The following is a 24,887-nucleotide window of genomic DNA, read 5'->3' on the forward strand; positions in this document are numbered from 1 at the left end:
GGACATTTCGATTTCTGATTGGCTCGCAGGAACAGGTTAGGGGATGGGAGGAGCCGCTTGTGGTGAATGAAAGGGCATGTATCTGTGAGGTACCAGAGGCTGAAGGAGAGCGGCCCGGCCCGGAGGTACCGACCCCGCTCTGATAGCTTCTACCGGGGCAGGTAACGGCAGGGGGCTATTTGGGAAGAATATATTTTTCAGAAACATATATTGAAGCTGCCTGTCAGTCAGTGGCCCCTGGGCTCCTTGTGCCTCCAGGGCCCCTCAGCAGCCATAGGGCTTCCTTCCTCTATATGTAATATCTTGGGTGTTGGATTCCATTACAGAATGTCAGGGTGCTGGGGGCACAACAGCTGGAGGGCTGCAGGCTTGTGAGTATGTGTGGTATTCTGTATGTTCAGTTGTGTTAATATACATGTGTTACTAATAATAATAATAATAATAATACAGGTATGGGACCTGTTATCCACAATACTACAGAGAAAAGGGAATCATTTAACCATGAAATAAACCCAATAGGGCTGTTCTGCCCCAATAAGGGGTAATTATATCTTAGTTGGGATCAAGTACAGGTACTGTTTTATTATTACAGAGAAAAGGGAATCATTTAACCATGAAATAAACCCAATAGGGCTGTTCTGCCCCCAATAAGGGGTAATTATATCTTAGTTGGGATCAAGTACAGGTACTGTTTTATTATTACAGAGAAAAGGGAATCATTTAACCATTAAATAAACCCAATAGGGCTGTTCTGCCCCAATAATGGGTAATTATATCTTAGTTGGGATCAAGTACAGGTACTGTTTTATTATTACAGAGAAAAGGGAATCATTTAACCATGAAATAAACCCAATAGGGCTGTTCTGCCCCCAATAAGGGGTAATTATATCTTAGTTGGGATCAAGTACAGGTACTGTTTTATTATTACAGAGAAAAGGGAATCATTTAACCATGAAATAAACCCAATAGGGCTGTTCTGCCCCAATAAGGGGTAATTATATCTTAGTTGGGATCAAGTACAGGTACTGTTTTATTATTACAGAGAAAAGGGAATCATTTAACCATGAAATAAACCCAATAGGGCTGTTCTGCCCCCAATAAGGGGTAATTATATCTTAGTTGGGATCAAGTACAGGTACTGTTTTATTATTACAGAGAAAAGGGAATCATTTAACCATGAAATAAACCCAATAGGGCTGTTCTGCCCCAATAAGGGGTAATTATATCTTAGTTGGGATCAAGTACAGGTACTGTTTTATTATTACAGAGAAAAGGGAATCATTTAACCATGAAATAAACCCAATAGGGCTGTTCTGCCCCCAATAAGGGGTAATTATATCTTAGTTGGGATCAAGTACAGGTACTGTTTTATTATTACAGAGAGAAAGAAAATGAACTATTATTTCCTTATAATAGAGTCTATGAGAGTCGGCCTTTCCATAATTTGGACATTTCTGGATAACGGGTTTCCAGATAATAGATCCTATACCTGTAATATTAATAATTGTCCAGCACTGTTTTCTTTAATTACATGTAAGGATTAAGAGCGCTAAATGTTATTTTTGGGCAGTATTAGGGGCCGAATGATCAAAATTAGAGAAAAAAAGCAAATCCGACGAAACTCGAGAATATTCTTAAGAACCACAAATAGTCGGTATTTATTAATGAAATAAATGAGGTTCAATAGAAATAAATGAGAATCGTCTCTAATGCCGTTATATTTATTTTCCCATTTGAGTTTTTAACCTCATTAAAAAGGAATGGAACCATGTGATTCTCTCCAGCGTTTCTGGCGACTTTTATAGGATTTTTTTCTTTACTAAATACCGACTATTCGTGGTTCTTAAGAATTTTCTCGAGTATAGTCGCATTCTTATTTTTTTTTCACTGCGATTTTCCGCGAATTGTGGGGAAAAAAAACATGAACTCAAATTTGAATAAATTTGCCCCTTGTGAAATTGAGTTTTTTTTTTTCTAAATCGAATAAATTCACATATCAAATCGTTGCGTATTTATTTATAAGAAAAAATCGTTCGAATAAAAAACTCGAATTTTTCGAGTTTACGAGCTCTAAAAACTTGACAGACTCGAAAAATTTGAGTTTGCGGATATGGCTTGATGTTGCCCAGGGCAATTCCCATTGACTTCTATAGAAACTCGCAAGATTTTTACATTTCTGGGTTTTTTCCACTTAATAAATACCAAACATTCAAATTTATTAAGAGCAAAAAAACTCAAATTGAGAAGAAAAAAAGAATCAAACTTGACCGTTGATAAATCAGCCCCTTAGCGTTGGGATTTCTAATGTGAATCATTTCCAATCTTAATGAATAATGGTGCTGCTCGGTGTTTGTACGAAATTCCTGAAGAAAGTGGGGCAGTTTCTATGTACTGTGTGAACTTCTGCCCTTTACGGGGCTTTTATATCCAACACACAGTAGCTCTATTCTTCTTACTTTCTGCAGCAACAAGGGCTTCATCATGTCCCAGTTCCTTTGTATATATTTACTGTAGCGCTCCATTTATAAACCCATCACAGCGTAACTTAAAGGGGAAATAAATGCCAGCGCCAGTTCAACCCCCAGTTTAAAGGGGACCTGCCTCCCTAAGAAATAATTCAGAATTCTTTTCTATTGTGTTTGTCATGCAAAATAAACTTCACTTACACTATATAAATAATATAAATCTTGTTTTCTTCTGTCTTGGAATTACATAGTCACAGCAAGCGGGGAGGCGCCATTTTGTGGCCACTGTTATTAATGCAAGCTTGGTATCACCCCCAAAATCTTGTGTATGTGCCAGAATAGGGGGACCTGATGCCCATGTCCATGCACAGGTTACACAATTAGATGGTGAGAAGGGAAGGGGGAAGCGAGTGCTGAATGGAAAGTGAAAGTAATTGTCTGCAAGCAAGATATGATTGACAGCTGGGATTTTTACATAAATAAAATCTGTTTCTGCAGTGATCTTAGTGGCATGTGGGGGGTTAATGGAGTGCTCATTGGCAATTTTTGCAGTTATCTTACTGGCATGTCTGGGGTTAATGTGCTGCTTACTTTCTGTAGTCATGTCTGGGTTTAATATGCTCTTTATCGATTTTCTGTAGTGATTATACGGCCATGTCGGTTGTTAATATGCCTATTGTCCATTTTCTGTAGTGAATATACTGCCATGCCGGTGGTTAATATGCCTATTGTCCACTTCCAGTAATTATAGCTAAATAGAGGCACCTTAAGCTTCACTGCCATCTTAGGCCCCTTATACTGTTTATATGACCCTGCTTGTCTGTATATAGTATGGGGCGGGCATCAGCAATGGGGCGGGGAGTAGCAGCAGGAGGGCATTTGTGTTTGGTGGACCCTGGGGTGCTCTGGTGTGCCCCCCGGTACCCAAGTCCAATAATGGTTTTGTGAGATAATTGCCCTGATCCGATGTAGCTTGTCACTGATCCCCATAGTCGTCCCATAGTAAGTACAGGTGTGGGATCCATAATCCAGAATGCTCGGGACCTAGGGTTTTCCAGATAAGGAGCCTTTACGTAATTCGGATCTCCTACTTTAAGTCTACTAAAAAATTATTTAAACAGTAATTAAACCCAATAGGATTGTTCTGCCCCCAATAAGGGGTAATTATATCTTAGTTGGGATCAAGTACAGGTACTGTTTTATTATTACAGAGAAAAGGGAATCATTTAACCATTAAATAAACCCAATAGGGCTGTTCTGCCCCAATAAGGGGTAATTATATCTTAGTTGGGATCAAGTACAGGTACTGTTTTATTATTACAGAGAAAAGGGAATAATTTAACCATGAAATAAACCCAATAGGGCTGTTCTGCCCCCAATAAGGGGTAATTATATCTTAGTTGGGATCAAGTACAGGTACTGTTTTATTATTACAGAGAAAAGGGAATCATTTAACCATGAAATAAACCCAATAGGGCTGTTCTGCCCCCAATAAGGGGTAATTATATCTTAGTTGGGATCAAGTACAGGTACTGTTTTATTATTACAGAGAAAAGGGAATCATTTAACCATGAAATAAACCCAATAGGGCTGTTCTGCCCCAATAAGGGGTAATTATATCTTAGTTGGGATCAAGTACAGGTACTGTTTTATTATTACAGAGAAAAGGGAATCATTTAACCATGAAATAAACCCAATAGGATTGTTGAGGGGTTAATAACACACCCACCCAATAGCAAATTGATTCTGTTTCCTCTGTCTCTGTGTATCTGCTGTTTCCCTTCCTCTAGACGGTTCTGTCATATCCTGCATTAATTTGGTTTCAGTATGAATAAAAGCACTATGGGTATGTGGTAATTAGGGGAAACGGGGACAGTACACTGGGGGGTAATGGCCGCGCAGGTTCCTCTCCCTGCAGGATATACACACACACAGGCCGGGGGAATTCTTTATTGTCGCACAACAAATAGGAACATTTATGAACGGAGAACTCCATGCCACCAGTAGCCCCTTTGTGAGGGTGGTGCCGTGCCTGCCCGTCCGCTTCCCCGGGGTTACTGCCAGTCAGACACCCGCTGCCGCCTCTTGTTAGCATTGAGGTTTCCGCTCTAGATAGCAGAGTCTGCAGAGTCTGCAGATTGAGGGGGAGATAAAACGTACCCTCATTGGGCTCATTGGTACAATCCGTGCAAAGGCAAAACAAACCAATCATTCGTTGCAGATGCTCCCATTGTACAATTTATGTTTATTTTTCTCTGAAAGCGCATTGATATCCGCTAAAAGCCTCGCCGGAGCATAGATGCCGGGTCCCCCTGGGGCCACCTAGGCATAACGTTTTGTCCTTCTGCTGTGGTACTGGAGGTAACTGTTTTTGTATCTGGGGTGGCAAGGGAAGGGTGGCCCCCAAATTATTATTATATGCATTATGGGCCACATCTGGCCCGTTGGTCTTTTTAAATCTGGCCTGCCGACTCCGCAAGTCTCATCACGTGAGACTTGGACTGACGAGCAGAGACGGCGTAATGCTGGCCCGGCCCGTCTGTTGGCCCCTGAGCCAAAAAGTTTGCCCACCCCTGGTATAGATGCAGGTCGGGTAGTGGGTCTTATTCATATTTTTATTCTGATATTATCTACATTATATTGTTTTAAACATTTACATTTTTTTTATTTCTACCCCCCTGCCCACTTCTGATGCCGTCACTTCTGGTTTGCAGCAACAGCACTTCCTGTTTAATGGTGGTCAGTGGGTTGCAGATAAGGCAGTTGCGGGTTGGGTCAGGTAGCTGGTCCAAGCGAGAAAAAACCTGGGTTGCTGGTCTGGGTCACGGGTTCTGGTTGTGGGTCTGGGTCTCAAAAATTGGTTCCGTGTGAGGACTCTAGCCCAGGGCCAAATGTCTGCTCAGACCACGTCCGTGGCAGTATTGTCTCCCCCTGCTAGCCATATTCTTCATTTCCCAGGGTGCTACAGCCATGTGACCTGCGCTCTGATAAACTTCACTCACACTTTACTGCTGCGCTGCAAGTTGGAGTGATATCCCCCCCTCACCCCCAGCAGCCGATCAGCAGAACAATGGGAAGGGAGCAAGATGGCAGCTCCCGGTAGGTATCAGAATAGCACTCAATAGTAAGAAATCCAAGTCCGGCTTGGGACTCCTCCAGTTACATGGGAGTAGGAGAAACAATAGGTTAGCTGAAAGCAGTTCTAATGTGTAGCGCTGGCTGAAAGCTCAGACTCAGGCACAATGCACTGAGATGGCGCCTACACACCAATATTACAGCTACAAATACATTTGTTGGTTCAAGAATAAAATGTTAAATGGCAGAGGGAATTATTTGCTATATAGAAATAAAAAGTACCCCACCCTTGGGGCGGTTTGTAGGAGGCTGTTGCTCCCTAATCCAATGGCCTTGTGTTTTTATTTGTATTCACTGTATACTGTTTCCATTAATAATGTCTATTTTCCTGTTTCCACAGAGCCTGCGTGATCTTCCTCTCGACCCTGGACAATCCCATCGCTGCCGCCACAGCTGGATTCGTTACACACAATGTCGCACAATATGAACACAGAGCGCTGTTTTTACTCCAAGCAAGAGCTTCTCCATAGTGTCAGCGACTATGAACTGGAATCTTCTGAATCCCAAGAGCAGCCAGAAACACTAGCACCCATAAGTTCTCCAGAATCATACGAACCCCAAAATAATAACATCACACCCAAGATCAAACCTCTAGAGAACGACGCGCGTGAAATCAAATTTGTGCCCTCGGAAAGGGAGAACCGGTGCGGCTGGGGGTTGCTAACGCCAAAGTGCCTTCAGGTTTTCAATAACCCCAAGGGGGTGTTAGTTTTTCTGTGTGCGGCTTCTTTCCTGCAAGGGATGACCGTCAATGGCTTTCTCAACACCGTGATCACCACAATTGAACGGAGATTCTACCTGCGCAGTTACCACACCGGACTGATTGCAAGCTCTTATGACATCGCGGCCTGTTTATGCCTGACGTTTGTCAGCTATTTCGGAGGAAGTGGGCACAAACCTCGCTGGTTGGGATGGGGTGTCTTTATTATGGGCATCGGCTCCTTTATTTTCGCACTACCCCACTTCTCTAATGATTCCTATGAAATCAACTTCAATTTCGACACAGAAGGATGTCGCTCCAACCGCACACAGCAGCTTCCAGAAAGTGCCTCAAGTCTTTCCAACTATAGGTTCGTTTTCATGTTGGGCCAGTTCCTTCACGGGATTGGGGCCACTCCGCTCTACACCCTGGGGGTGACGTACCTGGATGAAAACGTCAAATCTAGTAACTCCCCTGTGTATATTGGTGAGTAGATATGTTGGTGTTTCTGCATAGGGAACTTTGCATCCAAGATACAACACACATTTTCATACATTTCCTGCATTTAGTAGGACAGTCTTGATTTTTGGCTACTGACGTTTTTCCAAGGATTGGAGTCTGTCTTATGGCAGATATGATTGTACATGCAGGAGATTCTAATACAAATGGCAACCTTGCTGTGTGGAGCTACAAAGGGGTCTGATGTCAGATGTCAGATGTCCCATCTGGGATACTTGTGACATGTGGACTTGGACAGACCCCTTTAGGGTGATGACACACGGAACTACTTAGAAGCAGCTATTTGTCACGGCTACTAAAGCTGGTCATACACGCATTGATAACATTGTACAAAACCTCGTTTCGTACAATATTCGGTGCGTGTATGGCAAGTCGGCGAGGTGACCGATATTACAGGAGGCTGCTGATATCGGTCGACTCGCCGATCGGGTGGGTTAAAAGATTTTGATTGGGTGCCATAGAAGGCACCTGAGCAAAATCTGCCTTCAGAACTGAATCGGCAGAAGGAGGTAGAAATCCTATTCTTTCTACCTCCATATCTGCCGTTTCAGTCCTGAACGTTAGTGGCCGATTGTAACGATCTTTCGTGTGACCGACGGTCGCACGAAAGATTGAAAATCGCCATGTGTGTGGCCACCTTAAGGGTGAAGACACACGGAGCTACTAGTAGCAGCTACTTGTCACGGCTACTAAAACAGACAATGCTGATCATTTACTGATAATTGTCTCTACGTGTGTTTTAGCAAAGGCAATTCTCAGTATTGTCTATAGCAGGGTATTTTCTGGGGTTTAGTAGCCGTGACAAGTAGCTGCTGCTCAGTGTGTCTTTACCCTAAATGCCAGAAAATCCCCTGCCATAGACAATACTGAGAATTACCTCTGCTAAAACACACACAGAGACAATTATCAGTAAATGATCAGCATTGTCTATTTTAGTAGCCGTGACAAGTAGCTGCTACTAAGTAGCTCCGTGTGTCTTCACCCTTAGGGTTACACATGGGGCACCATGAATGGCTAACTAAAGCTGACCATTTACAGAAATATTAGATCATTGGGTAATGAAGAAAAGAAGCTCAAAAGAACGAAACAGCACACTTCTTCCCCCATCAAAGATTTCAATCAGCCGGTGCAAATTTCAGTAGTAATCACGGATTATTATTATTATTAATATGGAGAATTTCTTTCGTGATAAAAGGCCTTTATTCCATCATGGCCAAATCCTGAATGGTACCAGCAACATTTCAGGCCCCAAACGGCCTGACCGGAGCTTGAAAAAAGGCCAATTGGGGCCTGAAATGTTGCTGGTACCATTCAGGATTTGGCCATGATGGAATAAAGGCCTTTTTATCATGAAAGAAATTCTCCATACTGGTGCTGTACATTACAGACTTAATAAAGAAAAGGAAGGGCAAGCACTCCTTCTGCCACTCGTGAAGTTTAGGGTGAGGACACACAGAGCTACTAGTAGCAGCTACTAAAACAGACAATGCTGATCATTTACTGATAATTGTCTCTACGTGTGTTTTAGCAGAGGTAATTCTCAGTATTGTCTATGGCGAGGGTTTTTCTGGCATTTAATAGCCGTGACAAGTAACTGCTACTAAGTAACTCAGTGTGCCTTCACCCTAAAGGGGCGTAGCTGCATGTATCACCCTAGAAATACGGTTTTATTTCACTGGTTTAAATAGACCACATCCTGATGCATTTCATTCGACGCAATCATTGGGTGAGAAATGATCAGGGTCACAGCATAGGTTTCAGAATTAGAACGATGCCTGAGAGATGTGCTAGACAGGTTTTTCGCTGCAGTGCGTGGTATGACTATATCTATCTGCACATATATAATCTTATATCTCTGTCAACCACACGCATTATTACTGGTAGGTGACAGCCCATTGCTGCTGTGCCTGGGTTTATATTTGAATTATAATTTCCATCTTTTATATTAAGCACTAGGTGACAGTGTTTCTTCTTCCTTTTCATATGAGATTTAAACTGGTTATTATGAATTAAATAGAATTGAGCATTCCATAGGGTAGTGGCACACAGGGAGATTTGTCTCCGGTGGTTAAATCTGGGCTACCACGGGCAACAAACCTCCCCCAATATATTCACTTTTTGGCGCTTTGTATTCCGGAGTCGCCCGAAGTTTCCTTGCGAGGAAAAGAATGTAAAGTTTGCCGAAAAGCAGGAGAAGTGACCAAATGATTTGTGGTCAGATGAAGCCAAGGTCGCGTGCAGGCCATAGTTGTACAGGTATGGGATCCCTTATCCGGAAACCCGTTATCCAGAAAGTTCCCAATTACGGGACCACCATCTCCCATAGACTCTATTATAAGCAAATAACTCTAGTTTTGAAAAATTGTTTCCTTTTTCCCTGTAATTGTAAAACAGTACCTGTACTTGATCCCAACTAAGATATAATTACCCCTTATTGGGGCAGAACAGCCCTATTGGGTTTATTTAATGGTTAAATGATTCCCTTTTCTCTGTAATAATAAAACAGTACCTGTACTTGATCCCAACTAAGATATAATTACCCCTTATTGGGGCAGAACAGCCCTATTGGGTTTATTTCATGGTTAAATGATTCCCTTTTCTCTGTAATAATAAAACAGTACCTGTACTTGATCCCAACTAAGATATAATTACCCCTTATTGGGGCAGAACAGCCCTCTTGGGTTTATTTCATGGTTAAATGATTCCCTTTTCTCTGTAATAATAAAACAGTACCTGTACTTGATCCCAACTAAGATATAATTACCCCTTATTGGGGCAGAACAGCCCTATTGGGTTTATTTCATGGTTAAATGATTCCCTTTTCTCTGTAATAATAAAACAGTACCTGTACTTGATCCCAACTAAGATATAATTACCCCTTATTGGGGCAGAACAGCCCTATTGGGTTTATTTCATGGTTAAATGATTCCCTTTTCTCTGTAATAATAAAACAGTACCTGTACTTGATCCCAACTAAGATATAATTACCCCTTATTGGGGGCAGAACAGCCCTATTGGGTTTATTTAATGGTTAAATGATTCCCTTTTCTCTGTAATAATAAAACAGTACCTGTACTTGATCCCAACTAAGATATAATTAATCCCTATTGGAGACTTGAGTTATGGAGATCCAAATTACGGAAATAACTCTTATCCGGAAAACCCCCAGTCCCGAGCATTCTGGATAACAGACCCTATACCTGTATATATGTTTAATATGTAGCACAAATCAAACACTGCTCACACCTCAAAAAGCTATATACCTTCAGTGTAGTGTCCTAGTACAGGTTTCGGATCCATTATCTGGAAAACCATTATCCAGAACTGCATTTAAAAAAAATAAATAAAAATTTTAATTTCAATTTCCACCTTGTACTTAATCCCAACTAAGATCCTTATTGAAGGCAAAAAGACTTACAACTGTTACATTTAATGAAATTGATTTTGTTTTCATGCTGTGTAATAACTTTGTCCCCCCCCTTCATTAGGTATATTTTATACAGCTGCCATTGTTGGACCCGCCGTTGGTTACCTCCTGGGGGGGTTCTTCCTCAATATATACACTGATATCAGCAGGCAGTAAGTACACTCTTCTCTCCATACTTTGTGAAGTATACATTATAGTAAACATATGCTTGGCAACGCTTTGTAGTGTAACAACAAGAAAAAATAAATCTTTCTGCCTCTCACACCCTGTGCTTAATTTTTCGTATGCCAAAATTTATCTCACCCAACCAGATTATTAGGGTGGAAGCCTGTCAGTGAATTTTATTTTTTATTACTCACTGCACTTTTGGACATACATGTGCCCTACTCACTCATTAGAGCTCAAGATACTACTAACGATTTAAGCTCACACTGAGCAAACACCCTTGGCTACTACACTACATTGCCTACGGGGCTGGCATTTAGGGTGTGAGCACTCAATACTAAGAAATCCAAGTCCGGCTTGGGACTCCTCCAGTTACATGGGAGTAGGAGAAATAATAGGTTAGCTGAAAGCAGTTCTAATGTGTAGCACTGGCTGAAAGCTCAGACTCAGGCACACTTTACTGCTGCGCTGCAAGTTGGAATACTATCCCCCCACTCCCCCCCAGCAGCCGATCAGCAGAACAAAGGGAAGGGAGCAAGATAGCAGCTCCTAGTAGGTATCAGAATAGCACTCAATAGTAAGAAATCCAAGTCCGGCTTGGGACTCCTCCAGTTACATGGGAGTAGGAGAAACAATAGGTTAGCTGAAAGCAGTTCTAATGTGTAACGCTGGCTGAAAGCTCAGACTCAGGCACAAGGCACTGAGATGGCGCCTACACACCAATATTACAGCTACAAATACATTTGTTGGTTGAAGAATAAAAGGTTAAATGGCAGAGGGAATTATTTGCTGTGTAACAGTGTCATTTAGAATTAAAAATATACGTAAGTATCACTTTAAATGTAGTGAAAGGTGAGAGGCAGCTTTGGCATATGTTTCCAGCTGCTTGTAGATAAAGGCAGCAATACACAGGGGTGCCTACAGTACTAGCTTACCCTATGCCATTACTTCTTGCCCCAGGCAATGCATGTTCATATATATAAGTACATGTGCTGCTTGGATCCCTACTTTCTGGGCACATACTGAATCCAAGTGCTGAAAACAGATTTGTGCAAATATATGTGCTACACCCACAGTATGTAAATATGTGTGCTGACTTTATGCAAATGTAATTATAGGGCAAGAATTTGACATATTTTCTTTCAGTTTCTATAGCAGGTTTGACCTGGTCGGTCACTGTTTGAGGACTTGTTAAAGGGGCAATTCACCCTTTTAAAGTTTTTGAATGCATACCTCAGCCCTTAAATTAAACAATGGCTTTTAAAAGCATGTAGACCAATATATCAATCTTTCCTCTACTTCTTCCTAATATAGATTGTAGTGCATAGGGGGCTCATTGAACATTCTTTTCTGGCATATAGCTGCTTGGCCTAGCCTATTAAAAAGCAAACTAACACACGCAGGTATTTTCTAATACAGAACTGATCTCACTCCTGGGAATCCCCTTTGGGTTGGAGCCTGGTGGATTGGATTCTTGGCAGCTGGAGTGGCCGGGTTCCTCATTTCCTTGCCGATATTAGCCTACCCCCAGCAGCTACCAGGTAAGCCTCCCGTGGCACTGCACAACAACATTCATATTATATATATATATATATATATATATATACACAGGTATAGGACCCATTATCCAGAATGCTCAGGACCAAGGGTATTCTCGGTCCTGAGCCATACCTTAAGCCATACCTAAAGTCTACTAAACAAATCAATAAAACATGAAATAAACCCAATAGGGCTGTTCTGCCCCCAATAAGGGGTAATTATATCTTAGTTGGGATCAAGTACAGGTACTGTTTTATTATTACAGAGAAAAGGGAATCATTTAACCATGAAATAAACCCAATAGGGCTGTTCTGCCCCAATAAGGGGTAATTATATCTTAGTTGGGATCAAGTACAGGAACTGTTTTATTATTACAGAGAAAAAGGAAATCCGTTTTAAAATTCTGATTAAAATGGAGTCTGTGGGAGAGGGGCTTTCCGTAATTCGGAGCTTTCTGGATAACGGGTTTCCGGATAAGGGATCCCATACCTTTATCGGCAGATAGGACTGTCCTTAAAACAAAAAAGTACTCAGCGCTGTTAGTGGTCTGTGAAAAGTCTATGTCTTCTATGTTGTTGTAGAAAATGTTGCTTGCAGCTTCCTCTTAGTAAACCCCCTTTGAGTGAGTCTCTTAAATTAAATACATTACAGCCTTATGGCTTAAGTGTTAATATGGATATAGCGGCATTTTAATTTTACTGTATGTTTTATAGATAGGACTGTCCTGTTGCTCTCCACGTGATGTAACCTAGCAACCTTGCAACTCATCCCCATGTAAAAATATAGAGCAGCTTCTGCTTGATTGGTAAGTCAGACTACAAATATTTCTTTATTTTATCCTCTAAAGGCTCCCAACGTTACATGGTTATGAGAGTATCTGAAGCGCATCAGGTGAAAGATAGCGACTCCATTAAAGATCCTGAGTTTGGAAAAACCATTAAGGACCTGCCAAAGTAAGAACCGTACTCGGCTGTAAGGCTCCACCCTATTGTTTAACAAGTCGAAGGTTTTTTTTACTGATCAGTTACTGTCAGAACCATCATCAAAAAACACGGGGGCCCCATACTACCAAGGGGCCTTCCCACCAAAATAAGTGAAATGGGGCTCTGATTAAATACAAATAAACTGCCCAGGTGGTCCCACCCTCAATTTGCCACAACCAAACCCAATTATACCAAAAACATTACCATAATCTACCCAACCTCTGCAAGCCCTGCCCACTTTGGGAGTTGAACCATCTGTTCTCCCCCGTAATGGTGGCCCTCGTTACTGTGCAATCACCCTTTTCTTAAATTAAGTAAGAGATTCATTTTCTGATGCCAGAATGATGCAAAAGCTGGTTTCATGTTGTAGCTTTGGTTAGATTTAGTCCTTTTGTTTCACTGTCATTTTTAACTGGTTAACTTGGTTTTGTGAGCTCCACCTTCATTCAAGGGGTGGGGCTAATTTTTTGGCTTCTGCCTATAGAGCATTTACTCACTGTGGTCAGAAGAGGGAACTGCAGTCAGAAGTCACAAATGCCCCACACAGCACAGGGCTGTCCACTTGGAGGCCATAAGGTGGCCAAACATGTTAAGATCCACTCGCTTGGTGAGGTCGCCAATTGAGCGGATCTTCTCCCGATATTCACACCTACGGGTGGGCTATATAGGATGAATTTAGGCTAATTCGGTTGTTTGGCCCTGGGGCCAAATGATAGAATTAGAACGCCGGTAATAGGCACTGTCAGTTTTAAATTGGGCTGATATCGATCGGGCAGGTTAAAAAATTTAGTCGGATCGGGGACCGCATCAGCTCGTTAATGCGGTCCCCTATCCGACTAAATTTTTTAACCTGCCCGATCGATATCTGCCCAATTTCAGGCCAGATATCGGTCGGGCAGGCCCGTTGTTTGTGCCCATACACGGGCCGATTAGCTGCTGAATCGGTCTAAGGGACCCATATCGGCAGCTACAATCGGCCCATGTATGGCCGCCTATAGACGGTCATTTTCTATTAGGGCCTTTGTGTATTTAAAATGCCAGGGCCTATTTTCCCATTATAGCCTACTATGAATGCTTCTGGCTTTACCAAAGGATCCTTGGGACAGAAGATGGCACGGCCCTTAGTGGAGAAGTTCCCCTGGCCGGCACACTTTTCAGCAATAAGGAAAGCAAACCCAGGGTGCAGAGATTATATTCCCAGAGAGTTGCCTGCCACATTGGCACCTACCAGTGAATAACATTTTCCTGGTTATTTACACCACAGTTAAACGTTATACTTTTTTTCAGCCTCGCTATATAATACATTTGCCGATTGTATCTTACACAGGTCACTCTTGATGCTTCTCAAGAACCCGACGTTTGTCTTCCTGTGCTTAGCGGGGGCCACAGAAGCCACACTGATTACTGGGATGTCGACTTTTGGGCCCAAGTTCCTGGAATCTCAGTTCAGCCTGAGTGCATCACAAGCTGCCACTTGCTTTGGTGAGAACATCATTTACACAGTTTTATTTTATTTTTTTGAGTTGTACCTTTCCTGCATCGCACAAAAATGTACTTTTCCATCATCTCATTTCTCATTTAAAAACGAAAAAAAAAAAAAATGTAACGCTAATGTCAGCCTACCACAGGGTCAGTCCCAGTTCTATATATTAAACCACACTGAAAAAAACGAGACACACACAGGGAACCACAGATCTTATAACTGCATGTTTTAAAAAGAAATGTTACAGGCAGGAATATTTGTATTCACAGTAATTGGGTAAATGTGGTCTCCTTACACAGAAACGTTTAACTCTTATCACGTGTTTTCTTCCTTCCTGTTAAAAAAAAAAAGGGGCTTTAAAGAAGCATCTCATTAAGAGCAATGGTCCAAGCTTTTTTTTAAATTTGTCCCTTGGACCTTATTAAGCCATCTTATGTATGCCAGTGGCACTGCACATGCTCAGTGGGCATTGCTGCTGAAAAGCTAAGCTTAAGGATCATGGGAAATTATCAGAACATAAACAGAAATTGTGGCGACATCTGTCATAGAAGCTGATGCTACAAGGGTTGATTATGGATCAATTCTATCTAAAGGTGGCCATACACGGGCAGATTCAGCAGCTTCTCTGTATGGACACCACCGACGGGCCTACCAGACCGAGATCTGGCCTAAAATTGGCCAGATCTTGATCGGGCAGGTTTGATTTTCCGTCAGATCGGGAACCACATCTGCTCATTGATGCAGTCCTTGGTCCAACCTGTGCCCGCCATCGTAATTAAATCGTTTGGCCTAGTCACCAAACGAGCAGATCTTCCTGTATATGGCCACCTTAAGACTGCACTAGTATCTGTGCCATGTAATGTGAATCTGATTTAATTACTAATCAGCTTTGTATTCTGGCTGTTATATTGTGTATATACTGTTTATTGTTACTGGCATATTGTGTATATATACATATTATATAGTGAGTGGGTCCCTAAGCTCAGGTAAGTCACCTAAGATGGGGAGGTACTGGGGGCATCTTTGGAGGTTTTGATGGTTGCAGAAACCAAAAACATTAAGTTTAGTATTTTTAACTTAGTTATTTGTTGAGCTATTGCCTATTTGTTGACCTAATAGGCAAGGTGCTGGCTAATGCTGTGGGGGTGCATGCAGTTATGGTAAGTTGTCATATATTTTATTTTAGCCACAGTGTTTGTACTGACCTATAGGCATAGTGCCCACAGCTCTCCCTGTCCCCTAAGAGGAATGGAAATGTGTCTAAGATCACAACAAGACCATGATAACAAGCAGGAAAGTACCACGGCTTTTTATAACCTGCTGGGATTTCCAAAGGGTGTTAGTTCATTTACTGAAGGCAGGGTAAGGTGCTTAGGGTGTTCATTCTGCTTTACCTGCAGTAAACAAACCAGGGTGCATGTCCACAATCATATCAACTATTGTATTTGACATTTTTTTACGCAGCAAGGGAAGGATTAATGCACCAATTTTACTGCTGTGCGTAGTTTCGGCGTATTTTTATCCACCTCACTTGAATGTGGGCAGCCAAAAATATGCCCGTGCCGCTGCACCATCTAGTGGTCATTAACAAATTTGCGGTTAACCCTAGCCGTTTTCCCGAATTATTGTAAAGCTTGCTGACAATTTCATTAGTCTTAAAGCGATACTGACATGAAAAAACTACTTTCTAAAATATTAATGTTCATAAAAACTTACCTATAGGTCATGTTGATGACCTGACTGTCCTTTCTCAACCTGTCGGTTATAGCTATTAATGCTAATGGACTCCTGTAGCACTAATATGTCTGCCCCTCATAGAGGAACATGGGGGATCAGGTATGGAATGTATGTAAAGACATACATGTACATATAAAGATATATATTTATAAAGCAGTTTAATATCAGGTGTCCGTATCTCTTTAACTTACTCAGTAGGCAATCTGCAGTTTGGTATTCATCAAGCATTTTAAAGGAAAACTAATCATTCTATATACATTTATTTTTTGTTTTCCCGAGACAGGATATTTGGTGGTTCCTGCTGGAGGCGGTGGCACTTTCCTTGGGGGATTTATAGTGAACAAACTAAAACTGAACTGCTCAGCAGCAATCAAGTTCTGCGTGATCTGTACGGTGATTGGTCTGCTGTCAATGTTCGTATTCCTGTTGAGCTGTCCCAATCTGGAGCTGGTCGGAGTCAACGCCCCATACCGGGAAAGGTGATAAAGATTTTATGGTTCACGTTCCTTATATTAATTCTTAACTAAAGAAGGAGCGCCCAGTAGGCAGGGCTGCCATCAGAAATCACGGGGCCCCTCGCAACAAAATTTTCTGGGCCCCACCCTCCCACGCCCCCAATGGCCCCTCCCATGCCCCCAATGGCCCCTCCCATCAATACAAGGGACACACAGGCATTGGTAGCGAGGGCCCCCTAAAACATTGGTAGCCAGGGCCCCCCTAAAACATTTGTGGCCAAGGTTTACGTTTTGCATTGGTGCCAGGGCAGGGACCCACTAAAACATTGATAGCCAGCCTAGGGCCCCCTAAAACATTGGTGGTCCTCCCCCAGTGTCCCCATACAATGGCCCGCTCTCTGCTGCTTCCTTACTGCTTCTTCCCGTTCCCCCCACCCAGCATCCTCCTGCTTCTTCAAGGGCCCCCCAAACATTCTTCAGCTCCCCCCAGCATCCTCCTGCTTCTTCCAGGGCCCCCCAAGCATCCTCCAGCTCCCCCCCCAAGCACCCTCCTCCTTCCCCCAGGGCCCCCCCAAGCATCCTTCACCTTCCCCCTCCCCCAGGGCCTTTCCCCCAAGTATCCTCCACCTTCCCCCAGGGCCCTCCCCAAGCATCCTCCACCTTCCCCCAGGGCCCCCCCAAGAATCCTCCAGTCCTCTCCCCCCGCCGCAGCCGCCAGCATCCTTCGGCTCCTACTCCCCTGCATCAACTCAGTCAGTTGTCCTGGGCCCGGGCGTTTAAAGGGGGCCCGGCCGGGCTCTGTTATTGTTATCGCTGGTGTCTGCTGTGATGTCCCGAACTCTCCGCTACATGTGCGCTTTTATAGGGTTGCGCCCCGTGCGTGTGACGTCAGTACGCACAGGGCGCAAGCTTATAAAAGAGCACATGTAGCGGAGAGCTCGGGACATCACAGCGGACACCAGCGATAACAGTAACAGAGCCCGGCCGGGCCCCCTTTAAACGCCCGGGCCCGGGACAACTGTCCCCCCTGTGCCCCCCTGATGGCGGCCCTGTCAGTAGGTATCAGAATAGCACTCAATAGTAAGAAATCCAAGTCCGGTTTGGGACTCCTCCAGTTACATGGGAGTAGGAGAAACAATAGGTTAGCTGAAAGCAGTTCTAATGTGTAGCGCTGGCTCCTTCTGAAAGCTCAGACTCAGGCACAAGGCACTGAGATGGCGCCTACACACCAATATTACAGCTACAAATACATTTGTTGGTTGAAGAATAAAAGGTTAAATGGCAGAGGGAATTATTTGCAGTGTTAACCAGGGTCAGACTGGGCCCTCTGGTCTCCCTCCCCGGACATGGGGCCCTGCACCCCCCAGTCCGACCCTGCTGTTAACCTTTTTACAATCCCTGCAAATGAAAGGCTCATTAATTGGGCTACATCTGTTGACTGAACAGCGCACTGGTGGCACCTTATAAATAAATCATATTTGCAGCCCTTGCTAGCGTTGAGCGCACAGTGCCAGCATAATGTGACATTGCCATTATCTGAAAGTGTCATTGTTTTAATGAGTTTTTTCCCTACCTGCAGCGTCCTGCTGGAAGGCAGTCAGAACCTGACAGCGCTGTGTAATGCTGACTGCAGATGTTTGGAAGAGATTTACAGCCCGGTTTGCGTAGAGGGTAATATCACGTATTACTCGGCCTGCCACGCCGGCTGCTCCGAGGCATATTCAGACATTAGGAATGACCAAAAGGTGACTTTCATTGGCCCGGCTAAACCTCGTTTAAAATAGTAGAGAGGAATCAACTAGAAGGTTCCAAATACCCCAAATAATTTCATTTAAAGTTACTATTATACTTAGTGTTTCCTTTATCCTATGGGGGGGTTTACACTTAACTTTTAGTAAATTATAGAAATGCCAGATTGAAGCAACTTTTCATTTGGTCTACATTATTTAGTTGTTATAGTTTTGAATTATTTGCCTTCTTTTTCCAACTCTGGGGGTCACTGACCCCGGCAGTGAAACGCCTATTGCTCTATGAGGCTCCAGTTTTATTGTTATTGTTACTTTTTTTTAACTTTCTTTTCTATTCAGTCCCTTTCCTATTCATATACCAGTCTCTCATCCAAACCATTCCCTGGTTGCTAAGGTAAATTGGACCCAAGCAACCAAATAGCTGCTGATACTCCAAAATGGAGAGCAGCTGAACTGAAAACAAAATAACTAAAAGACTGCAAATAATAAAAAATCAAGACCAATTGCAGATTGTCTCAGAATATTACTCTCTACATCCTACTAAAAGTAAAAAGGTAAACAACCCCTTAAGAGGTAGAATATGGCCTTTAAAACAAAACTATAACTGTAGTCTTTAACCCAAACTGACTTGGGGCACAGGAATATACAGTTACTGAGTCCACAGTGGCCGAGCAACTCGTACTCACGTGCACGTCTGTCTGTTTCAGGTGTACCAGAACTGCAGCTGTGTTGCTGGAGCAGTAGTTGTTGCGGGGAAATGCCTGTCTCCCTGTAATACAATGCCGCTCCTGCTCGCCTTCGTATTTTTGGTGATTCTCTTCACATTCCTGTGCAGCGTTCCTGCATTAACGGCGACTCTCAGGTACCCTCATGTGTCCATATTGTGTGCCCTACACCGGTAACAGTTGTGTGTTTGCTACTATAGTTTATATAAATAATATAAAAAAAATGTATTCAAGGGATCTGGTCACCCTAGTCCATAGCAATATGCAGTGCTTAGAGTAAAAGTAAACAAATTCAGATTTTCGGCAGTCATACGTTTTAAATGCAACGATCTAAAACTCACATTCAGGCTGAAATTGTAGTATAAAGCCCTAACAATAACCAATGGGAGGATGTTCTGAACATGAAATAGTTACAGGCACCAATCGTAGGAAAGTGACTCCCATTGTAGGGCCCCAAGGGTATCGGCAGATACACAGATACATGTTCTGATTTTATCCTTATCCCACCGACATTTTATAACTTGTCCTACCGACTAAACGTACGTAAATTATCAGAAGCTCTAGATTTCTCATTAAACAACAGGCATGAAGTCTGTTCCGCACAAGCCCTATTCATTGCACTCATGTTGCACATGGGGTTGCTCCCCCTTTCACGTCAGAGCAGTTTGTGCCTTAGTAATAGCCTTCCCATTAGTCTGTTGAAGCTTCACAAATGGCTGCCCATTAGTAATACCGATCCAGTATTTGTACTGCTCCCAAGTGGAACCGTGCTTCCGTACATTAATGGGTAAAAGGGGCTGTAAAACATACATTATCTGAACATTAGAACAGGATGGAGATAAATAGCGTCAGTCGGGCACATAGAAATGTTGTGTAATAATGCACTCTGGGCCGTACTGATGGCATTAGTGCAGGGGCCCTAGCGCACAAATGGGGCTCTACCCAAACACTTCATGGCCAGAGTCGGTGACTGCCATGTCATGTACACTCCCATTCAGTGGAGCAAAGCTATCCTCCAATGGGCCTTCATTTCTTCATCATGTAAACTCTCCCATGGTTATTCATATTGTCAAACCCAGGTCTGGATTGAGATTCAGAATAGGCCCTGGCATTTCAAGAACACACAGGCCCAACCAGCCACCCAAAGGCCCAATAAATAATGACTGTCTATGGCAGGGGTGGCCAATACGTCGATCCCTGGTGGACCGGGATCAAGCCAAAGATGCAGAAGTGCTGCGTGAATGCGTCCATATGCTGCGTCGAGTACGTACACATTCACACCACACTTCCGCATTCCGTGGTCATTGGTGGACTGCGGAATAGAATAGTGTGGCCACCCCTGGTCTATGGCATTTTACAGTAGCCTTTCTGGCCAGGGCCATATTTATATATAGGCACCCAACAGCCTGTGTGTCTAGGATGGCAGCTTTTGGGTGGTGGCCCTTGGGTGCCTATATATTTGATTTGTTTTTATTAAATAAAAGATCTCCCCCCACCCTCCACCACTAAGGAAATTTGGTGATGGAGCTTGGGAGGGGTCCCACTGTGGCTCACTGCGTAAGTGAATTGGGGGGGTATTTAGCCCTCCTCTTGCATATGCCAGAATCCACCAATGGCCACTCCAGACCTGATCACGCCATTTGGCCTTATCTGTAAAAATAAGTGTTTCTCAGAGTACAGACATGACTGATAGCTCTGCTGTTCTCTATTACAGGTGTGTTTCTGATAATCAGCGCTCCTTTGCCCTTGGGATCCAGTGGATATTAGCCCGAGCTTTGGGTAGGCTACACATTCTGCTAATAGTCTTCATTACCTTCTAATGCAATTTCCTGCCATCATGGAAAAATGACAGTGTCTCCCTGTTAATGCAGCTTTACTGTCTACAATGTTCCTGTACGTCAGTGTTAGAATAATCACATATATGGAGATGTTTTATTAACAGCATTTAATGGTAGAGTCCCAATTCCTACCCACTTGTATTGCTGCCTCCCTCCTGTATAAATTGGTTCGGTATTTACACCATGCACAATGTATTCCAATGACTTAGTGGTTCAGGGGCCACAGTGGTTATCCTGTTCTACCACCAAACCCCGGTTAAACACAGGAGACTAAATAAATAAATATATATACTGATATTTGGTGCTTTCCCTTTTGTACAATCTGCTCTCACTTTACACCCAATTTCTATTTCCCACAGGAGCCATTCCCGGTCCTATTGCCTTCGGTTCCATGATCGACATCTCATGTCTACGCTGGCAGAAACAAGGAGGGGCAAATGGTTCCTGTTATTTCTATCAGAATTCAGACATGAGCAACTACATGCTTATGGCCGGACTGGTGTACAAGGTGAGTGAATCTGCCCTGTCACCGGCGAAGCTGCTGCAGAACCTCTTCTTGACCATAACTGGCATCATTGGGCCATGAATATTAACACCTGATGCCCCTTTTTCCTTGGCAGGTCCTGGGGCTGCTATTTTTCCTGTTTGCCTTGTTTCTGTATAAGCCTCCGCCTCTGTCCCCTTCAGGTGAGCAGAAAGGGACCAACTGCATTAAGGGCAATGCTGAGGAAATCCACAAAGGACGGGATATAACCAGCACTCCATCCTGAGTGCCAGCTCCTCTCTGGTCTCTCGTTCGGTTTCTCAAACACTAATGTGCAGTGTTGCTTCTGTCCAGCAGTCTCTTCTGGCGTTGCAGGGAACTCTCAGTTATGTAACAGTTGCTGCGACTGGCGTCCCGAGGAAGTGCTACACTACACAGTGTAAAAGGGCTCGGCTGTTACTACTGGTTTCTGCAGTGCGTTAATGCAGAGAGGTTCAGCCTTAGAGCATTTGATACAACAGGTTATTATGTTTATCTGTATGTCAGATTTATTCCGGGGGGGGTCCCGAAGTTAAAAAAAACCAAAAAAACTTGATTTATGTTAAGTCTGATAACGTGTTCTGCAGATAAGAACCCTCTCTGTCCCTATGCCCTAGAGGTGCTGTGGGGCCCAATGAGCCTTCAATAGAGGCAGTACTGCCACGTGAAAAGACCACACATTTCACAGTTCAAGTGACAGTAAAGCAGCTTGCCAGTTCCAGCAGGAACAGCAGGAGAATGTGCGACTGCACCTCAATGCGCTCTATACACCAGACTGGCTCTTTTTCATGATTGGGCCACACAGTAATTCATTATAAGGAATTAGGTCTCGTTAATACATGGTTGTGCCGACATATCAATATTACATGTATTACTTTTATTTATCCTTTATTCAGCATACATTTTCTATAAGCATTTGAACCGGGATCCTTTGAGGTAAGTTATTAGCAGAAATCTCCCATATATACAGAACTGTTTATTCACGACTTTTCATAGACGTGTAGGCTTATTATAGATAAACAGATTCCACTTCAGGGTTCTTAAGGCGGCCAAATGAGAGGATCTTCTCCCGATATTGGGCTAATTCGATCACTTGGCCCTAGGGCCAAAGGTCGAATTAGAATGGAGGGCATAGGTGCTGCCTGATAGAGACGGGTAGCCCCGCCAACGGTGCCTATACAAGCTGCTGAATCAGCCCCTGTATGGCTACCTTTAGAGATCTGGCCACAGAAAGTGACCACTGTACAATTAGCAGAGAGGGCCCTCTAGTGGCAAGGCCAGAGAATTGCAGTTTCTCATACTGAATACTGAGGCCGTTTCTGTATTAAACGTTCCCCATTCCCTGTTCACTTAAGTAACTAGCACATACACAAGCCCTGCTCTTTGTATTGAACCAAGCACATAAGAAATGTTTATATGTTTAATATTCATAGCTGTGCCCTTATTCTATTTTCATGCAGATCTGCATGTTCTGATCCAAAAGTAGCCTGGGAATTGAACCCGCACACAAGCCTAAACTGACCTATAACATAATAGTGACACCCCATACTTATACAGTCTGTACACTGAGAGAGGCAGAGCCGACTGCGAGCTATAGTGCAACTACACACTTTAGTTTAAAAGACAAGGAAAGTATCCTTATCCACTAAAGAGTTGTGTTCAGCAACTACCTATTGTTGTATGAAGGGCTACTACTTATTATTTATACCAGAGGAAATAGTATTTATGTTTCTATTTATCACAATGTTACACACGGGGGGGGTACCTTTAATTCCACTGTACCTTTTCTTTGTACGAATTGTTATTTTTGTATAAAGTTTGATAAAATTCAGATGATACTTTATTCTACAGTTTAACCTTTGCTTTGTTTGACTACATAGATTTGTTCTGAGAGGCGGAACAATATCTGTGAAAGGAGCATGTCATTAAGCAGCGCTTTATAGGGGTCTGTAAGAAAGAGAAAGTCTATCGTGGCCGCTGTCAGTGTTTATGGGAGGTAAGCAGCCAACAATTCTACTCTGACAGGTGCCCTGCTGCCCTTCCTGCGCCGGTACAGCTGGGGTGTTTGCTACAGAAACCCTACTATAGTTTATATAAATACCCCGCTGTGTAGCCCCAGGGGCAGCCATTCCTGCACTGGTACAGCTGGGGTGTTTGCTACAGAAACCCTACTATAGTTTATATAAATACCCCGCTGTGTAGCCCCGGGGGCAGCCATTCCTGCGCCGGTACAGCTGGGGTGTTTGCTACAGAAACCCTACTATAGTTTATATAAATACCCCGCTGTGTAGCCCCGGGGGCAGCCATTCCTGCACTGGTACAGCTGGGGTGTTTGCTACAGAAACCCTACTATAGTTTATATAAATATCCCGCTGTGTAGCCCCGGGGGCAGCCATTCCTGCACTGGTACAGCTGGGGTGTTTGCTACAGAAACCCTACTATAGTTTATATAAATACCCCGCTGTGTAGCCCCGGGGGCAGCCATTCCTGCACTGGTACAGCTGGGGTGTTTGCTACAGAAACCCTACTATAGTTTATATAAATACCCCACTGTGTAGCCCCGGGGGCAGCCATTCCTGCACCGGTACAGCTGGGGTGTTTGCTACAGAAACCCTACTATAGTTTATATAAATACCCCGCTGTGTAGCCCCGGGGGCAGCCATTCCTGCACCGGTACAGCTGGGGTGTTTGCTACAGAAACCCTACTATAGTTTATATAAATACCCCGCTGTGTAGCCCCGGGGGCAGCCATTCCTGCACTGGTACAGCTGGGGTGTTTGCTACAGAAACCCTACTATAGTTTATATAAATGCCCCGCTGTGTAGCCCCGGGGGCAGCCATTCCTGCACTGGTACAGCTGGGGTGTTTGCTACAGAAACCCTACTATAGTTTATATAAATACCCCGCTGTGTAGCCCCGGGGGCAGCCATTCCTGCACTGGTACAGCTGGGGTGTTTGCTACAGAAACCCTACTATAGTTTATATAAATACCCCACTGTGTAGCCCCGGGGGCAGCCATTCAAGCTGTAAAAAAAGGAGATAGGCATAGGTTACTTAGCAGATATCCTGATAAAGCCCAATTATATTCTACAGAGCTTATCTGTTATGTAACCTGTGCCTTTTCTCCTTTTTTTTTTTACAGTTAAGTCGATTCTCGAGCCCCAGTCTCCCATAGTCCTGTCCAATTTCCCAAATACACAGATATTTACTGATGGGAGATGCAGTGACATATAAATTCCAGTAGAGGGAATTTAATACAGTGTTATCTACATTTAATTCTCTATCTAAACATGGAAAAACCAAGAGATTAAGGTGCAAGTGTGGATTAATGGCTCTGAATTATTACCTGTGCTATGAAAGCAGCGGTTCTGGGTGCACAGTTGGCCACAGGGGCACAAAGAGACCCTATCTCCACCATAACGGGTTGAAAATAAAACAGAGCAGG

At 43.4% G+C, this 24,887-nt stretch overlaps 1 protein-coding gene across 1 annotated transcript; it reads left to right on the forward strand.

Annotated features, from left to right (window-relative positions):
* The first annotated feature begins 51 nt into the window (after positions 1-51).
* Positions 52-23,285, forward strand: slco4a1 (solute carrier organic anion transporter family member 4A1). Its single transcript, NM_001126683.1, has 12 exons — positions 52-161; positions 5,941-6,786; positions 10,308-10,398; positions 11,831-11,952; positions 12,798-12,903; positions 14,261-14,415; positions 16,437-16,632; positions 18,188-18,353; positions 19,064-19,218; positions 20,796-20,860; positions 21,279-21,427; positions 21,540-23,285. Exons 2-12 carry the CDS (start codon positions 6,012-6,014, stop codon positions 21,687-21,689), a joined length of 2,130 nt encoding a protein of 709 aa, NP_001120155.1. The 5' UTR covers positions 52-161; positions 5,941-6,011; the 3' UTR covers positions 21,690-23,285.
* The last annotated feature ends 1,602 nt before the right edge of the window (positions 23,286-24,887 follow it).

This window comes from Xenopus tropicalis, chromosome 10, assembly GCF_000004195.4.
Source record: "Xenopus tropicalis strain Nigerian chromosome 10, UCB_Xtro_10.0, whole genome shotgun sequence".
NCBI classification, from domain to species: Eukaryota; Metazoa; Chordata; class Amphibia; order Anura; family Pipidae; genus Xenopus; species Xenopus tropicalis.